This window comes from Miniopterus natalensis, chromosome X (assembly GCF_054644295.1).
Source record: "Miniopterus natalensis isolate mMinNat1 chromosome X, mMinNat1.hap1, whole genome shotgun sequence".
NCBI lineage: Eukaryota > Metazoa > Chordata > Mammalia > Chiroptera > Miniopteridae > Miniopterus > Miniopterus natalensis.
In genome coordinates, this window is record NC_142103.1 from 62,742,055 (window position 1) to 62,758,601 (window position 16,547).

At 45.0% G+C, this 16,547-nt stretch overlaps 1 protein-coding gene across 2 annotated transcripts in view; it reads left to right on the top strand.

Moving 5' to 3' along the window:
- Positions 1–15,986, top strand: part of SLC16A2 (solute carrier family 16 member 2) — a 129,819-nt gene extending 113,833 nt beyond the window's left edge. The window contains exons 2-6 of one of the 2 annotated variants that reach the window (XM_016203904.2): positions 3,226–3,370; positions 6,981–7,431; positions 8,640–8,783; positions 12,539–12,767; positions 14,946–15,986. In XM_016203904.2, coding sequence (XP_016059390.1) covers positions 3,226–3,370; positions 6,981–7,431; positions 8,640–8,783; positions 12,539–12,767; positions 14,946–15,166 — 1,190 coding nt within the window. In that variant the 3' untranslated portion in view covers positions 15,167–15,986. The remainder of the gene's footprint in view (positions 1–3,225; positions 3,371–6,980; positions 7,432–8,639; positions 8,784–12,538; positions 12,768–14,945) is intronic. The other variant, XM_016203903.2, reaches the window with a different exon arrangement.
- Positions 15,987–16,547: the final 561 nt, after the last annotated feature.

Below are 16,547 nucleotides of genomic sequence, written 5' to 3' on the forward strand. Positions count from 1 at the left end.
TCTTTTATAAATCTTAATTTTGTAAATATCTATGAAATTTTTGCCTAACTAAAGGTCAGAAAGATTTTCTCCTATACTTCCTTCTAGAAAGTTTTTAGTTTTAAGTTTTACATTTAAATCTGTGATCCATTTCCATTAATTTTTTTTCTATGACATTTTTTATTTTTATTTTTTAATTTTTTTTTAACTTTTTATAATTTTTATTTTTGTTTAAAGTATTACAAATGTCCCTTTTTCTCCCCAGTGACCCATTCCCCCCCGTTCCTTCCCCCTCCCCATCACTCTCCCCACCATTGTCCGTGTCCTTGGGTTGTGTATATATGCACATAAATTCTTTGGTTACTCTCTCCCCCTCCACCCCCCTGCCCCCCTCCATCCCTCTGACCTTTGGTCAGTTTCAACTATGCTTCCATGTCATTGAATCTATTCTGCTCGTCAATTTATTAAGTTCTTTAGATTCCACGTACAAGCGAGATGATGTGATTATTACTATTTACAAACTTCTCTTATACATATGACAACATGTGATCATCATTTAAAAAATCTTTGAGGAAGGCCCATAAGGAATTTTAATCCCCATTTTACAGATGATAAGACTGAGGATTAGAGAAGTGTTGTGTGACTTGCTCAAAGCCCCATGGTTGATAAAAGGTGAAATTGCAAGGTAAGAAGTAAAATTGTGATGAGAGTTCAGGCCTCCCTGCTGTCCCAGGACAGTACTTTGGGAGCCAGGCAGCTATGGCTCAAGATGGTGCCCCAGCAAAGCAAATTTTCCCAGTGAAGATCTGAACAACTTTTTAGGCACTGAGGTAAGTGACACAGGCAGTGGGCTAACCCTGATCTCACTCAGACTGCCCTTCTCTGGCACACTTGAGCCTCCATAATTGAATAGAGCCAGAAGCTGACCTGATGCTCTGCTCAGGTAATACTCAGTGATGCTTGATGATGATGATGATGATGATGATGATGATGAAGACTTGGAATCTGTTCAGAGGAGAGCTCTGGAAGTAATTACAGAGTTAGACATTAATGCTGAGAAGAAAATTTAAGGGAACTAAGATGATTTAGCCTAGAAAAGAGAGGTCCAGATGAAACTGAATAACAGCCTTCAAACAAACAAACACTCTTGGGCTTTCTTTCAGAGGACTGAGCAAGGAGAAATGGGCTGTAAGAATATAAGTAAAATGACAAATTTCTTTGTTCCTGATGAGCATTGTTATAGATACTTAAGAGCCTTTATAAGCAGAATAAAGTCTTCTTATTTGAGTTTGGAGCTAGGAATTTGCCCAACATGGCCTCCGATGAAGGATTTCAGCATGATGGTTACATGACTCTCTTGCACAGTATCCTTAGAAATCTTTGTGTGGCTCCTGAACCTGTCCTGTGTTTGTGGCTTTCCCTGCTCCTTAGTCTTAGCATCTACACAGGACTGTTTCAGTGACCAAGATGAGCCTTACCTTAGCTCTTGAAGTCTTAATTAATGCCCATCTTTCTTGGCACTGAAGCCAAGTAGCCAAGTGCCTAAGGTGATAGATCAGGCTTAGCATCCCTGGAAAGGCTTAAAATGTTGGCTAGTCCAAATATGACCCCAATGCTTGAATCCCTTGTTTTATATCTAACCTCTGCTTACACACATCCAGTGATGGGAAGCTTCATTCATCCCAATAGGAGATATATAAAAATACAATTAACTTTGGACTAGAAATAAGGAGAGTTGGGTTTGAGTGTCAGCTCTGCTATTAACTTGCTGTGTGAGCTTTGGTAAGTTCCTTCACATTACTGGAGCTGTTTCTTTATCAGTAAAATGGTAGTGGAGGGATCTTTGTTTCAGTTTCTGTTGGTTTAACTGCTGTAACAAATGGCCATTAAAACTGAATGGATAAAAAAAGCTGTTGGCCCGGCTGGGCATGGCTCAGCGGTTGAGTGTCGGCCTAGGATCCAGGAGATCGCTGTTCAATTCCCGGTCAGGGCACATGCTCGGGTTGCAGGCTCGATCCCCAGTCCGGGATGTGCAGGAGGCAGCTGATCAATGGCTGTCTCATCATTGATGTTTCTATCTCTCTCTCTCCCTCTTCCTTCCTCTCTCTGAAACCAATAAAGATATATTAAAAAAAGAAAAAGCTGTGGTGCATTTACACAATGGTATACTGTTCAGCCATGAAAAAGAAGAAAATCTTACCCTTTGCAACAGCATGATTGGACCTGGAGAGTATTATGCTAAGTGAAATAAGCCAGTTAGAGAAAGACAAGTATCACATGATCTCTCTTATATGTGGAATCTAATGAGCAAAATAAACTAACAGACAAAATAGAAACAGATTCATAGATACAGAGAACAGACTGACAACTGTCAGAGGAGAGGGGGTTTGAGGGGCTAGGTGGAAAAGTTGAAGGAATTAAGCGAAGAAAAACAAACTCATAGACACAGACAACAGTATGGTGATTACCAGAGGGAAAAGGGGGTTGGCGGGAGGTAGAAGACAGTAAAGGGAGTCAAATGGTGATGGAAGGAGACTTGACTTGGGGTGGTGAACACAATACAATATACAGATGATGTATTATAGAATTGTACACCTGAAACCTATATAATTTTATTAACTAATGTCACCCCAATAAATTCGATAAAAATTTTTAAAAGGTAGATGCAATAATAAAAAATTAAAAAAACAATGGCTTAAAAGACAAGAAATTTCTCTATTTTTCATGTAACATTCTGTGCAGGGATTCCATATTGGAGAGGGAGGGAGAAGTTTGCTCAATGTAGTTATTCAGGGACACAGATCATTCTGTAGATGTAGCTCACCAGAAAGCAGAAACCTGATGGGACTATTTATGGTCCAAGCCTGGAAGTGGTGTGTATCACTTTTACCCACATTCTATTGGTCAGAATTCAGTCTCATGGTCATACTAAACAGTCAAAGAGGCTGAGAAATGTACAGCTGTGTGGTGGCTAGTTAGGCTTCATCATAGACTTGATCTTGAAAGGTCCCCTGCCCCAGCTCTGAAGTGCTGGGTGTGTTTATAAACTAGACTCTTGGTTCTCATATTGCCCTGCTATAGGTACTTTGAAAATCGCCTAATCTCTCTGGCCACTAGGGAGTAGCTGGCTGGCAATGCAGGCCAATGCAATGCCCCCTGTGAAAGTCCAGGGAAGACTTGAGATATCAGTCATACCACCAGAAACCACATTAAGCTAAGGTATCTTTGTGCTTGTTTTCTTTGCAGCATGGGTAGGAGCCCTCTCAATGGGCATGATCTTCTTCTGTTCTCCCATTGTGAGTATATTTACTGATCGTTTGGGCTGCCGAATCACAGCAACTGCAGGGGCTGCCGTCGCTTTCATTGGCCTCCATACCAGCTCCTTCACCAGGTAAGGCTAGGTGCTGCTAGACATTTGCCCAAGCCTAAGGGTTGGCTTCTTTCTGGACTTCAACTAGGGATACTCTTCTTATTGCAAAATCCCCTATGGCCCTTTCCATGTTGGTTCCTCATTGTCTAATGGGACTCATCCAGGTAGAGTCCCCAGTGCCCATTGGTAGGGAATATCTTCAAAGACGACCCAAGAATTCAAAAATGGTGGGAGTAATCTAAGTTTGGGAGTTCATACAGCTGGGCCCATGTCTAGTTTTGGCCACTGAATGGCTATGGAACAATTGATGAGTACCATTCCCCTCTCTGGGCCTCAATTTCTAGTATTTGTAACATGAGAGGATTAGACCAGATGGTGTTTTCATGTCTCTTACACCTCTGCCATTTTATTCTTCTTCAATGTACCACACATCTCATGACCTCATCTGCCTTGTTGGGAATGAGCTTTTAGAGCAAGCTTATGTGGACATCTATCATTACAGGATTCCTGAAGGAATCTTATGCTGAAAATGAGGTCAGCGGAGCCCAAGGCTGTTTAGCATTTCTGCCCCCTTTCAGGATATTTCTGGCTGCAAATGCATAATGGTTTGGGACAGATAAAGATTCATGTCTTGATCATGAAAAGGGATATTTAACAGCATCTCTATCCAGCCAGGCCTAAGCTAAAGTCAAGCTCTGGTCCGGTTAGTTCCATTGGCAGAACTCAGTAGTGTCAAGGAGCAAGCTACAGGTTAATTTTCTGTTTTCTTTCTGCCTGCCCTGCAGAAGCATGTCTGTAGTTGAAGGGAGAAATGAAAACCCTCCATGACAGGCTGAGAAATAGGGGATTCCTAATACTTCGACTTTCTGCAAAATCCACTTTGGAAGTTATGGTACCTCCTACTTCCAATCTACCTGAGCTTGTGTAGGAAGATGCTGGCCTGGAGATACAGTTAATTTGTCAGAGATTTGCTTTCTGAGCTTGGCTTCCCAGAGCAGGACCATGGTTATGTTCTTTAGGCCTAAGGTTCCCCTCACATCAGAGAGTGATAATCGTGTTCTGCCACAACTGGGCCCTTTGAGAATGAGCTAGCTTTATGACTTGAACATTTCTGGCTGTCCAGCCTACCCTGCAGCAGAGCTTGGATCTGTCCTTCAGTGGTTTCTTAGCTCAGTCCCATCTAATTCAGATAGAGGGGAAAACCATGTTCTACCTGGAATCTGCTCAGCCCTACTAGGGAAGCAACTCCAAACCCTTTTGGAACCCCTCTAGTGGTTGGCCTCATTTTCCCTCAGCAAGGTGATGTCTGGCTCCTTGTGGGTAGGTGCTAGGCCTCAGAAGCAACTCCAGTCACAGCAGAGGCCTGTTTTCTAAAGCTGAGCATAACAAAGTGTAAACAAATTAACAACATATGGATCCCATTTCCCTTCCAATCCACATGAGCCGTTACAGGAGAGGAAGGAACTCAGACGTGTTTTCTTCTGGCATTCTTCTTTAGGCACATTGGAGTAGGTGTTCTGTTCTCCAGCCCTTAAGCCCCTCCCCCAACCCCTTTACTTTTTCTGTAAGAACATCTTCAGAGCCAAGAAATATTCTGGATTGCTTCACATCCAGTGGAAAAATGGTTCTGTTTGTGGCTAGGGCTCCAAGTCATCCTTCCTGTTGTTTGAATCAGGGCTCTGAGTTCCTTTGGGTTGCGTGAGGTGGAGAGGAATGCAGGCAGGGCTAGGGAGGACTTGGCAAACCTATTTAGGGGCCTCCTGCCTTGGGTGCAACTAGAAATAGATCTACCACATACATAGCACCCTGGACTGAACCTCATGCTTTGCCCCCACTGGCCCTCGTTCTGAAGGTCTAACTCCTGTTCCTTAGACAAGATCCCTGGCCCAGGCCATCCCAATGAATCCTTAGAATCTCATGGGAGCAGGCCCCAAGGAATCTTACAGAAAAGGAGTAGTTGGCTTAGCTATGTGTTCCAAGTGGAGGCAACCCTTTTGAAACCAAAGCCCTTGCTCATATCCAGTGAATGCAAGCAGATGGAAAACATTGGTAATGATAGCTGTGGTTGGAATCATGCATGCTAGCACCCTATCATCTCTGCAGCATAAGCCCAATCCTTGAGTATGAGAACTGACATCAATGGGGAGGAACTGCCTGACCGTGGAGAGTATTAGGTAATTAAATGGTCAGATAGACACTATTGCAAAATGTATGGAGGCTTAAAAAACACACACACAAGCCTGGCTGGAGTGGCTCAGTGGTTTAGCATTGACCTATGAACCAGGAGGTCACGGTTCGATTCCTGGTCAGGGCATATGCCAGGGTTGTGGGCTTGATCCCCAGTAGGGGGCATGCAGGAGGCAGCCAATCAATGACTCTCTCATCATTGATGTTTCTGTCTCTCTATCCCTCTCCCTTCCTCTCTCTGAAATCAATAAAAACATATTTAAAAACACACACACACAAGATTCTTCACTAGGTTGTACCAGTATTTTGGAGGAGCAGATGGCTGGCCAAGCCAACCTTCATATGGCCTTTTCCCTGCTGACTACTTTGCCTTGTGTTACAGAGGCTTATGGCCACCACATGGCCTAAGAATTTTAAGCCAGAGCATGTCTTACTTTGTGAGACCCATAACGTTTTTTAAAATATGTTTTTATTGATTTCAGAGAGAGGGAGGTAGAGGGAGAGATAGATAGAAACATCGATGATGAAAGAGAGTCATTGATTGGGTGCCTCCTGCACACCCCACACTGGGGATTGAGCCTGCAACTGGGGCATGTGGCCTGACCAGGAATCGAACTATGATCTCCCAGATTATAGGCCAAGGTTCAACCACTGAGCCACGCTGGCCAGGCAGGAGACCCATAACTTTTTTGAGGCTCCATTTCCCATCAAGGAGCCAGGCTACTCTGGGAAGCTAATCCATACCATGTCTAGCAACCGTAGCCAGGCTCTGAAAGTTAAAGGGGCTTTTTACCTCAGGGTCCCCACGGAGATCATCTAGGGCCTGGACTAAAGGGTCTTGGGATATTCAGATTTTGGGCATGGTTGGGAATGGGCTGTCTCTCAGGAGGCCACCAGCCATTCTCTGAAATATTAAGGGCTCTGAGCATGGAGAAAGACACTGAAGAGTCCTATGGAGGGTCTCAACCTTCCAGGATCTTGGCTCCTTGCAGACCTTTGCTGTTACTAGGTATAAAGCTATGACTACCAGCCTACTATGCTGTCTAGGTGAGCAGTAGGTGAAACTGTTCTAAGTCACTGACTTACTCCTTGTAGCACTTCATCCAGCCTTTGTGTAGGTTGGTTCTGACTTTGTTTTGAACAGTAGTTTTTGATTGGGTACTATAACTTAAAATAGAATCTCACAGACCTGGAGTCAAGTCCAGGCTTTTCTAATCCTGTAATACTACCTTGGGTAAATTACTTTACATCTATGAGCCTCTGTCTCCCTATCTGCAAAGTGGGGATCAGAAGGTCCTGTTCTTTGTCTGTTCTGAGGGTCAGAGGTTAAGTGGGGCTGTGGGTTAATGGCGGGGGGATTCAGGTCTCAGGAGGGTGAAGGGAAAAGGGCTGGTGGATTTGCTGGTCAGGCTGCTGAGGATAGCTCTTGGTGTCTCTCCCACAGCTCACTAAGCCTGCGTTACTTCACCTATGGGATTCTCTTTGGTTGTGGCTGTTCCTTCGCCTTTCAGCCATCTCTCGTCATCCTGGGCCACTACTTCCAACGCCGCCTGGGTCTGGCCAATGGCGTAGTGTCTGCTGGGAGTAGCATCTTCTCCATATCCTTCCCTCTTCTCATCAAAATGCTGGGTGCTAAGATAAAGCTCGCCCAAACCTTCCAGGTGCTAAGTACCTTCATGTTTATTCTTACGCTGCTTTCCCTCACCTACCGGCCCCTCCTGCCCAGCTCTCAAGACACCCCAAGCAAGAGAGGTGTCCACACCCTGTGCCAACGCTTTCTGGCTCAACTCAGGAAGTACTTCAACATGCGAGTGTTCCGCCAGCGTACCTACCGCATCTGGGCCTTTGGGATTGCTGCTGCTGCCCTTGGCTACTTCGTTCCCTATGTACACCTGGTGAGGAATACTATGATGGGCACATTCTATCTCACCCCAAGAATCTGCCCTTAACCTACTTGAAGTGCAGAGGGTAGGGGTGGAGGACATTGAAAGGGTGGAATTGAGACCTTTGGGGAAAAAAGACAAACAGTAGTTGCGGAGACTCATAGTGGGAAAGACCACAGGTTGAGGGAAGATCTCAGTGGGAAATAGGGGGAATTCTTTAGGAGAAGGCCTATATCTGTGGTTTCTCCTGCTGATAAGTCCAGATAGATTTTCAGGAGAAGATAAGCATCACTGAGATGCAGGGGACTGGCTTAGATGACTCAAGGATAGGGTTTTCTAAAAATGTGTTCTATGGAATGTTGGTCCTTGTGGTCAAATAATTTTGTTAAGGAATAGCATATATTAGATCTCTTTAGCTTCATATTATGTTGCAATCTTTTAAAGGTATTAAAATAATCCTGCAGTAAATAAATCCTTCAGCTTCGTTTAACCAGCATCCACCCAATTTATATGGCCAACGAACTGTCAGTTGTAGTCAATTTATCTTCCATAGACCTCATGGTTTTGGTTTTTTTTTTACATATCTTTATTGATTTCAGAGAGAGGAAAGGAGAGGGATAGAGCGATAGAAACGTGAATGATGAGAGAGTCATTGATCGGCTGCCTCCTGCACACCCCCAACTGGGGATCAAGCCCGCACCCCGGGCATGTGCCCTGACCGGAAATCGAACCCTGATCGCCTGGATCCTAGGTCGATGCTCAATCGCTGAGCCACGCTCAGCTGGGCAACCTCGTGTTTTTTAAAACACACTCTTAGAAGTATTACCTGAAAGTTGGTGGATCCTTCTCCCCTAGTGACCTGCTGTTTCCCCAGTCTATCAGTTCGGGGTCAAGGAATGGGGAGATTGGAAAAGAATCATTGGGTTTTCTCAGTTGTTAAGGCTGTATTCTGTCCTGCCAGGCCTTGGAAGGGGATTTTAGATACCCAGTCCCCTCAGCTGTTGTTCAAAAGCCCAGAATCTAGAGAGCCAGGGGACATGCAACCTTTTAAGCTCTTGGAAGCAGCCAGGGGGTTTGCCCCAGACCTAGGGCTACAAGGGAGAACATTCTTGCCCTGGACCAGACAAGTAAGCAGTTAAGGGTTCTGGATATGCCCACATTTAACCAGTCAGCTCCTCTTCTTTCTCCTGTCCTGGGGGATCTGGTGCTATACTTTTCAGATGAAGTATGTGGAAGAGGAGTTCTTGGAAATCAAGCAGACCTGGGTGCTGTTGGTGTGTATTGGGGCTACCTCAGGCCTTGGGCGCCTTGTGTCAGGCCGTGTCAGTGACTCCATTCCTGGACTTAAGAAGATCTACTTGCAGGTGAGTGTGGCTACCTTGTCCACTGTGGAGAACACTTTGCCACAGACGCTAGGTTACTCCCACAACTATTTTTTAAAAATATGTCTTTATTGATTTCAGAGAGAGGAAGGGAATGATGAGAGTCATTGATTAGCTGCCTCCTGCATGGCCCCTGCTGGGGATAGAGCCCGAAAACCAGGCATGTGCCCTGATCAGGAATTGAACCGAGATCTTTTGGATCATAGGTCAGTGCTCAACCACTGAGTCATGCTGGCTGGGCTATCCTCACATTTTAGGAAAGAATGGTAGATTGTGTCATTGCTGTGCCCTCGTCCTCAGCTCTGACACCAGTTTGTTGTGCAACATGGGGAAGTCAGTAAAATTCTCTGAGCCTCAGTTTTCCTTGCTTTCAAAGGAATACAGTCATCCTTGTTCTGCCTCCATCAAGATGAACTGAGGGCCCTGGCTGGTTTTTCTCAGTGGTTCGAGCATTGGCCCGCAGACTGAAAGGTCCTGGGTTCAATTCCGGCCAAGTGCTTGCACCTCGGTTGCAGGCTCACCCCAGTCAGGGTGTGTGGGAGGCAACCAATCTATGTGTCTTTCTCACATCGATGTTTCTCTCTCTCTCTCTGTCTTTCTCTCTCCCTTCCACTCTCTCTGGAAAGCAATGGAAAAAGATGTCCTCAGGTGAGGATAAAAAAAACATAGTTAGAGTAAGGATCCAATGAGAGTAGTATAAATGGAACCTCTAAGAACATTTTCAAGGAAAGTTTTTATTAGTAATGGCTCTTCCATCTGAAAGAGGGAAAGCGAGGCCAGGAGTTAGATACTGCCCCCAGTGAGGAGAGATCTCATGACTACCCTACACTCTCTTGGAGGGTCTTGGGCATCTGTAACACCCTGTGGCCCAGTGTCTCTCTCCTCTAGGCCCAGGTCCAGGCCCAGGCCCGTCACCTCTTATACTTCCAGAGCTACTTGGTACCAAGCCCTGGCTGTTAAATGCCATCCTTATTTTTTAAATTTATTGATTGATTTTTAGGAGAGAGAGAGAGAGATTGATTTGTTGTTCCACTTATGTGTATATTCATTGGTTGATTCTTATATGTGCCCTGACCGGGGATCGAACCCACAACCTTGGTGTATCAGGACAACACTCTAACCAACTGAACTACCCAGTGATGGCCTAAATACCACCCTCTTGATTGACACACCAAAAATGTACCAGAAAAGGCCAGATCACTCTCCTTCACTTTCTTCATTTGTTCAATGAGAATAATTCTTGCTTTTCCTATCTCACCTCACAGGTGATGATTAAAGAAATATAGGTGTGACCAAGCTTTGGGAAGTCAAAAAAATGTTACAGCCATGCAAAGTTTTAATCCTTCTGATAGTGACACCAGTAGCCTTATATTATGACCAGTAGCCTCATGAATGTTCAAGAGGCTACTTTCTGTGTGAACAGGGCTCTGGTATGGTTTGAATACAGACTACCTCTCAAGCTGTCTGTCTTTGTCTGCCTGACAGCAATATTGCCTTTCTGACCTTGTTCATGTTTTTGGCTTTTGCAGCTGGGTTTACTAGAAGGTGCCCAAGTGTGAAACCCTGTGGAGGGGTGATGGCAGTTCCAGAAAACATGTGATCACAAATAATCCATCAGGAAGTGGTTGAGTTCTGACTCTCCTAAGGAAGCCCTAAAAATCACTTCCAAGGGGCCCTAACTACACTCACAGCATGGACTTCTCTGTCTTCTCACAGCCCCAAGTGTTTTCCTAAATACCCTCAGATGCCTTGGACAAGGTTGCCTGTTGTACTTAACTCTTGTGTTAGGTTTGCAAGAACTGGTGAATCTGCTTTGTCAGAACTAGGGGTGCCCTTATGATTCATCCAGTGCAATCTCTCTTTATACTGATGGAGAAACTGAGGGAAAGACTTAGATAGACAGTAGTGGCAGAGCTGAACTCTTATGTAATGCTCTTCTCATATTCCACTTTACTCTAAAAGATAGAAGGCATAGCCAAGTCCCAGAGATGATAAGTGACTTGACCAAGGCCAAACCAAAAGCTTATAACTGAGATAAACCAATTATGAAATTTTGAATCCCTCTGTAAATATCAGCAAGTGCCTTATCTGGGTAGATTTTTACATGAGAGTATGTGGCTTTCCCAGCCTCTTTAACATGCCACCCCTGTGTGTCTTTCCTGTCAGTATCAGCAGCTCTAAGATGCCAAAGGGTAGTGAAAATCAGGGTAATCTAGCACTGGGCCTAGACTTTATCTTGATGAGAGGCAGTAGCCCTGCCTAGCCATATAGCTCAGTTCTCACCACAGTCCCTAGGAGAGAGGTAGAGCCCGAGCAGCTTTTGACTTCTATTGTGCAGAGGGAGTTCCAATGGAGGCAGAGGTATTAGCTAGTCAGAAGCAGAACTAGGCTTAGGGCCAGTGCTTCTGCTCACCACTTCCTCTATCCACCCAACACTCTCTCTCCCTTTCCACTCTTACTTCACTCACTTTTACCACTTAGAATAATATAAAACAATCTTAGAATGCTGTAGCTGAAACAATCAACTTGTAGTCCAGCTCCCCCATTTCATAAATGAGGAACTGACGCCCAGAGAGGGAAAGTTACTTGCCCAGACTCATTCTGCTGGTATCCCAGGCTGAGCGCACAAGACAATGGATAAAGTTCTTTTTCTTGAGTTACTTAAGATACTTCATCACAGGAATTTGCCCCCCTTTTTCTGGGTACAGGACTGGGAGAGGAAAGGAGTGTGTACATAGCTCCAGGTGTTCTGAAGAGCCATCCACTAGATCCTGTAGTTCCTACTATTGGAGAAGACAGGCACATGTGCCTGGTGTCAAGCCTCTAGACAGCCTGCTGGAAAGGAAATGGTGACAACCTGCAGATCATCCTTGCTTTCGGTCAGTTCTTGAGGCCTGACTCTTAGTTCCAAGAGGGATTTTTAATTTCCAAACCTTGGCAGTGCCTCATTGAGGATGCTAAGAGGCAGCTAGATATAATAGGTAGTAATTAAAGTTGATTAAAATCAGTTAATGGCGTCCTTTGTGTTATATAATGGTATTAACTCTCAATTGCCATACCATTATGGCGTGGATGTTGATAGGTAGGTCTGGTTTTATCTTACAGTTGTACAGTAGAGAAGAAGCTGGGGTATCTGGTTTCTTATTCCTAGATTCTGCCTAAATATTCCAAAACAGTCTGGGCAAAGTTGAAAAGTCCCTCAACAGAGAGATTTCCTCAGATGACATGGCCAGGACATTTCTTATCCTCTCTAAAAACCAACTGATGAACCTGACAACCCCACTGACAGCAACAACATAGACTCACAGTTAAATAAGAGCTCTCTTAAAAACTGAATTCTCTGCCCAGCTGGGCATGGCTCAGCGGTTGAGTGGTGACCTAGGATTCAGGCGACTGGGGTTTGATTCCCAGTCAGGGCACATGCCCGGGTTGTGGGCTTGATCAATGACTCTCTCATCATTGATGTTTCTATTTCTCTCTCTCCCTCTCCTTTCCTATCTCTGAAATCAATAAAGATATATTTAAAACAAAAAAACAAAAACAAAAAAACTGAATTCTTTAATGTAGGACTTAGGAAGGGCCTAAGTAACTATTTAGTCCAACTGCTCTCTCTATTGATACCTGTTGCACCATTTTATAAATGGTAGGAATGAGGCCCTGAGAAAGGAGGTGTGATTTGCTCTGTGGTCTTTACTGGCAAGCATAACATGACCGACCTCCGGCCCTTGCTTCTCTAGGTCATCTCCTTCCTGCTCTTGGGCCTGATGTCCATGATGATTCCCCTGTGCAGGGGATTTGGAGGCCTCATCGTTGTCTGCCTCTTCCTGGGCCTTTGCGATGGCTTCTTCATCACCATCATGGCCCCCATCGCATTTGAACTGGTGGGCCCAATGCAGGCCTCACAGGCCATTGGCTACCTCCTGGGCATGATGGCCTTACCAATGATTGCTGGGCCCCCCATTGCAGGTGAGGCTGATATTACAAAGAGGGTGTGAATGGAGGGTGTGAGTGGGGGAGTCGTGTCTTCCCTGGACCCTATCTTTCCTGAGTACTTCTACTTAAAGTTCCCTTTCCTTTTATTCTCTGTTTAAGCAGCCTTGTCAGAGTACAAGAAACCCCTTACCACCATTGGTGAAAGAAAAGCACAGTGTATGTGCATGGATTCATTTTGGGGAATAAGCTTTTCATGGCTGTATATCTGTTTCAGTGGAGTTGGGTTTTTTTATTTATTTATCTTGTTGAACATATTACAGATGTCTCATTTTTTCCCCATTTACCCCTTTCACCCTGCACCCACTCTCTGCCCCAGGCCTTCACCACACTATTGTCTGTGTCCATGGGTTATGCATATATGCATGTAAATTCTTTGGTTAATCTATCCCTACCCACCCACCCCCACCTTCCCTCTGAGATTCGTCAGTCTGTTCCATGCTTCTATGTATGTCACTGAATCTATTTTGTTTATCAGTTTATTATGTTCTTTAGATTCCACGTATAAGTGAGAGTATGTGATATTCGTCTTTCTCTGCCTGGCAGTAGAGTTTTGTTGTAGATAGCATGGATGATTCCAAGAGGATAGAGAGAAAAATGGGTTTGACCTCCTTTTTTTAATATATATATATTTTTTTTATTGATTTCAGAGAGAGGAAGGGAGAGGGAGAGAGAGATAGAAACATCAATGATGAGTCATCGATTGGCTGCCTCCTGCATGCTCCCTACTGGGGGTTGAGCCTGCAACCCGGCCATGTGCCCTGATCAAGAATCAAACTGCGATCTCCTGGTTCATAGGTCAATGCTCAACCGCTGAGCCAAGCTGGCTGGGCAGGTTTGGCCTTCTTGACCATTCCATTGATCTAGTATCCCTTTTTCTCTTCACAGGCAGGTAATTATTTGCAAGGTAGCTAGACAGAGGAAAAGAGAAAGAGGGCCCTGGTTTTATCAAGACTTAGAGACATTCCCCTCCTCCTCTTCTGGCTTCTGAACTGAGCCTGTAGAAGATATTTGATTAAGGCCGCATCCCAGTACTGGGTCAGTGAGGGTCACTTCCAGCAGACATCAGGCAAAGTGTTGGCTTGCTGTCTTTCAGCACACCCAGTTTCTCCACTCTCTAAAAAGGGCATTGTTGGTACCCCAGGAAACATAGAAAACAAGGAAAACCAATGGAAAGAGAAAACTTTATTTCCTTTCTTTAGGATTAATTAATAGGCTAGCTTTTCCTAGGCTGGCCAACTGGGCCAACTCAACAAATATTCCTTGAACACAAACTGTGAGCAAGATTTTTAAGGTCACTGGTCATGTTGTGTAACAGTGGCAAAAGCTTCCACTCAGGCCTTTGTGCTAGAGCCACACTACCCACTGGGTGAGGGGAGCCTCTATCCAGCCCCTGATCCTAAAGGTGGGTCACAGAATCCACATCTCTTTTCAGTTTGCTCACCTCCTAAGCAGACCAAGAGCCTACTTGCCTTTACTCAGTAGTGCTTCTGGGCTTATTCCTCCTACGAGATGGCTCACATTAGCTTCTGAAGGTGAGCAGAGGAGGCCTAGTATCCCATGCCAAACACATCCATGGTATTTGTAACTTAGAGGAACCCAGAGGGACCAACCATATCCATAACTTGAAGGAAAGACGCACATACAGCCTCCTCTTAGGGCAAAACGAGAACTTAAGAGAAAGAGCAAATAGGAAATTGGCTGAATTGTTCCATAAGAACACTCTAGCCTAAATTGGGTGTGGGAGGATATATCACTGTGAACCAAGACAAGGCTTGGTCATATTCTGTGGAGTTCTCTTAAATTAGCTTCCCTCTTTTAAATTAACTCCATACCTAGGAGTGACTAGGAGTTAGCTGTAGCTTCATGAAAGTCACAAATAGAGAACTTTATGAGAAGTTTCATTAGCTTCTTTCATAATGAGCATCAGCCTCAAGGGCCTGCAGCCCCAGTACCTCAGAGGACTCACTTGCTTTTGTAATAGAGGTTAATTTCTTACAAGAAGAAGTATTTCAATTGAGGGGCTCCTTAGGTCAAGGTAGTTCAGGCCAAAATTCTCTGAATAGGTATTGTGATGGCCCCTAGAAGAGGTAGAGAGCACCTTTGGGCAGTAGGGTAAAGCTGAGCTTGACTTTTCTCTCTTAACTATTTCAGGCCTCCTCCGCAATTGTTTTGGGGACTACCATGTGGCCTTCTACTTTGCTGGTGTGCCCCCAATAATTGGAGCTGTAATCCTCTTCTTTGTCCCTCTGATGCATCAAAGGATGTTCAAGAAAGAACAAAGGGATTCCAGCAAGGACAAGATGTTGGCCCCTGACCCAGACCCCAGTGGGGAGCTGCTGCCGGGCTCCCTCACCCCTGAGGAACCAATCTAAGGCCTCTTTCTTGTCATTGTGTGCTCTTCAACCCCTTTCCTTCACCCCACCCTGCTCAGCATTTACATTTTTGCCACCAGCACACTTGTTCCCAAACCTATGCACACAGCATTTCAGCCACCTGACCATCCCTTTGGAGCCAAAGCTCCAGGTGTTCCAAATTTATTAACCAAATTCTCTTCATGAATGCCTTTAAACTTGCCAGGGTTCTTCTCTTCCCATGATCTAGGAAAGCCTAGGATCACCCCCTGGCCTTTGGAACCTCTCCCTATACTTTCTAACCCCTGGGGGAGGAGGGGCATGGGACATCGTGGCCCCAGCCTGTTAGTCACCCACTAGAAGCAACTGTCAAAGGTGCTACTGTGTCCCCAGGAGCCTGATGGGAAGACCCAAGCCTCTGTATGCTGAGGAGCTCCTTGCCATCTGACCTTAGGAGCCACTGGTGGAGGGTGCTGGAGGAAAGGCAGAGGTAAAATGGAACAATGAGACTTGTTTAGCCTCAGAGTCTGTGACTTCCCAAGAACTGTGGGTGCTGTTTGTTTATAAGTGTACAAATAAGTCTCCCCATCATACGGTTGGTTGGTTAACAGTCTGCCTCTTTCTTTCCTTCCTTCTTTTCCCCCCTCTATTTCCTCCTCATTTCTCTTCCCTCTCTATTCCTTTTTATGACTGTTATAGACAAATGGGTGCTTAAAGAAAGGAGGGACCCAGAGCTTGAGCCAATCAGCCTTACCTTGGCCTAGCCCACCCCTAATAGTAGCATCAGTCACACTCATCTCAGGCTGAGCCACATCTCACCTTTTGGGTCAAGCTTATATAATCATAGACTGGAAGAGTAGAATATCATGTAGGGGAGGGGCCTTAAACAGCACTCACTTATTTTTACAGATTTCCCAGGCCAATGCATTAACCTGCAGGCCCTCCCAAGTTCCCCATCCTTGTATCCATCTGTCAAAATATGAAGAAGTCCCTTTCATCTCAGCAGGTAGAGGAGCACTGGTGACAGGGAGATGGCATGATATGGGGAGAGGCAACTCAATATGGTGAAGTACCAACTCTTCTATCATTATTCATGACAGGTCAATATTTTCACCAGGGCTAGGCCAGAAAAAGGACTGTTTTAGGGAAATCCCATTCCCAACTTAGATCCCCAAAAGGTAGATGCAGCAGCTACACAAAGGATTGGAAAGTTTCTTTCAAGAAGTTGAAACCCTGCTAGCCTTTACCAACCAATGTGTCCCCCATGCTATGCATCCTGGGCCACTCTGATTAATGGGCATTAAAGATGCCAGGAAAGGTAAACTCTGAACTATACCTTCATCCCTCTAAAATAGGTGTCATATGATTCTACCCCTATGCCCAGACTCTGGGCAACAGTCTT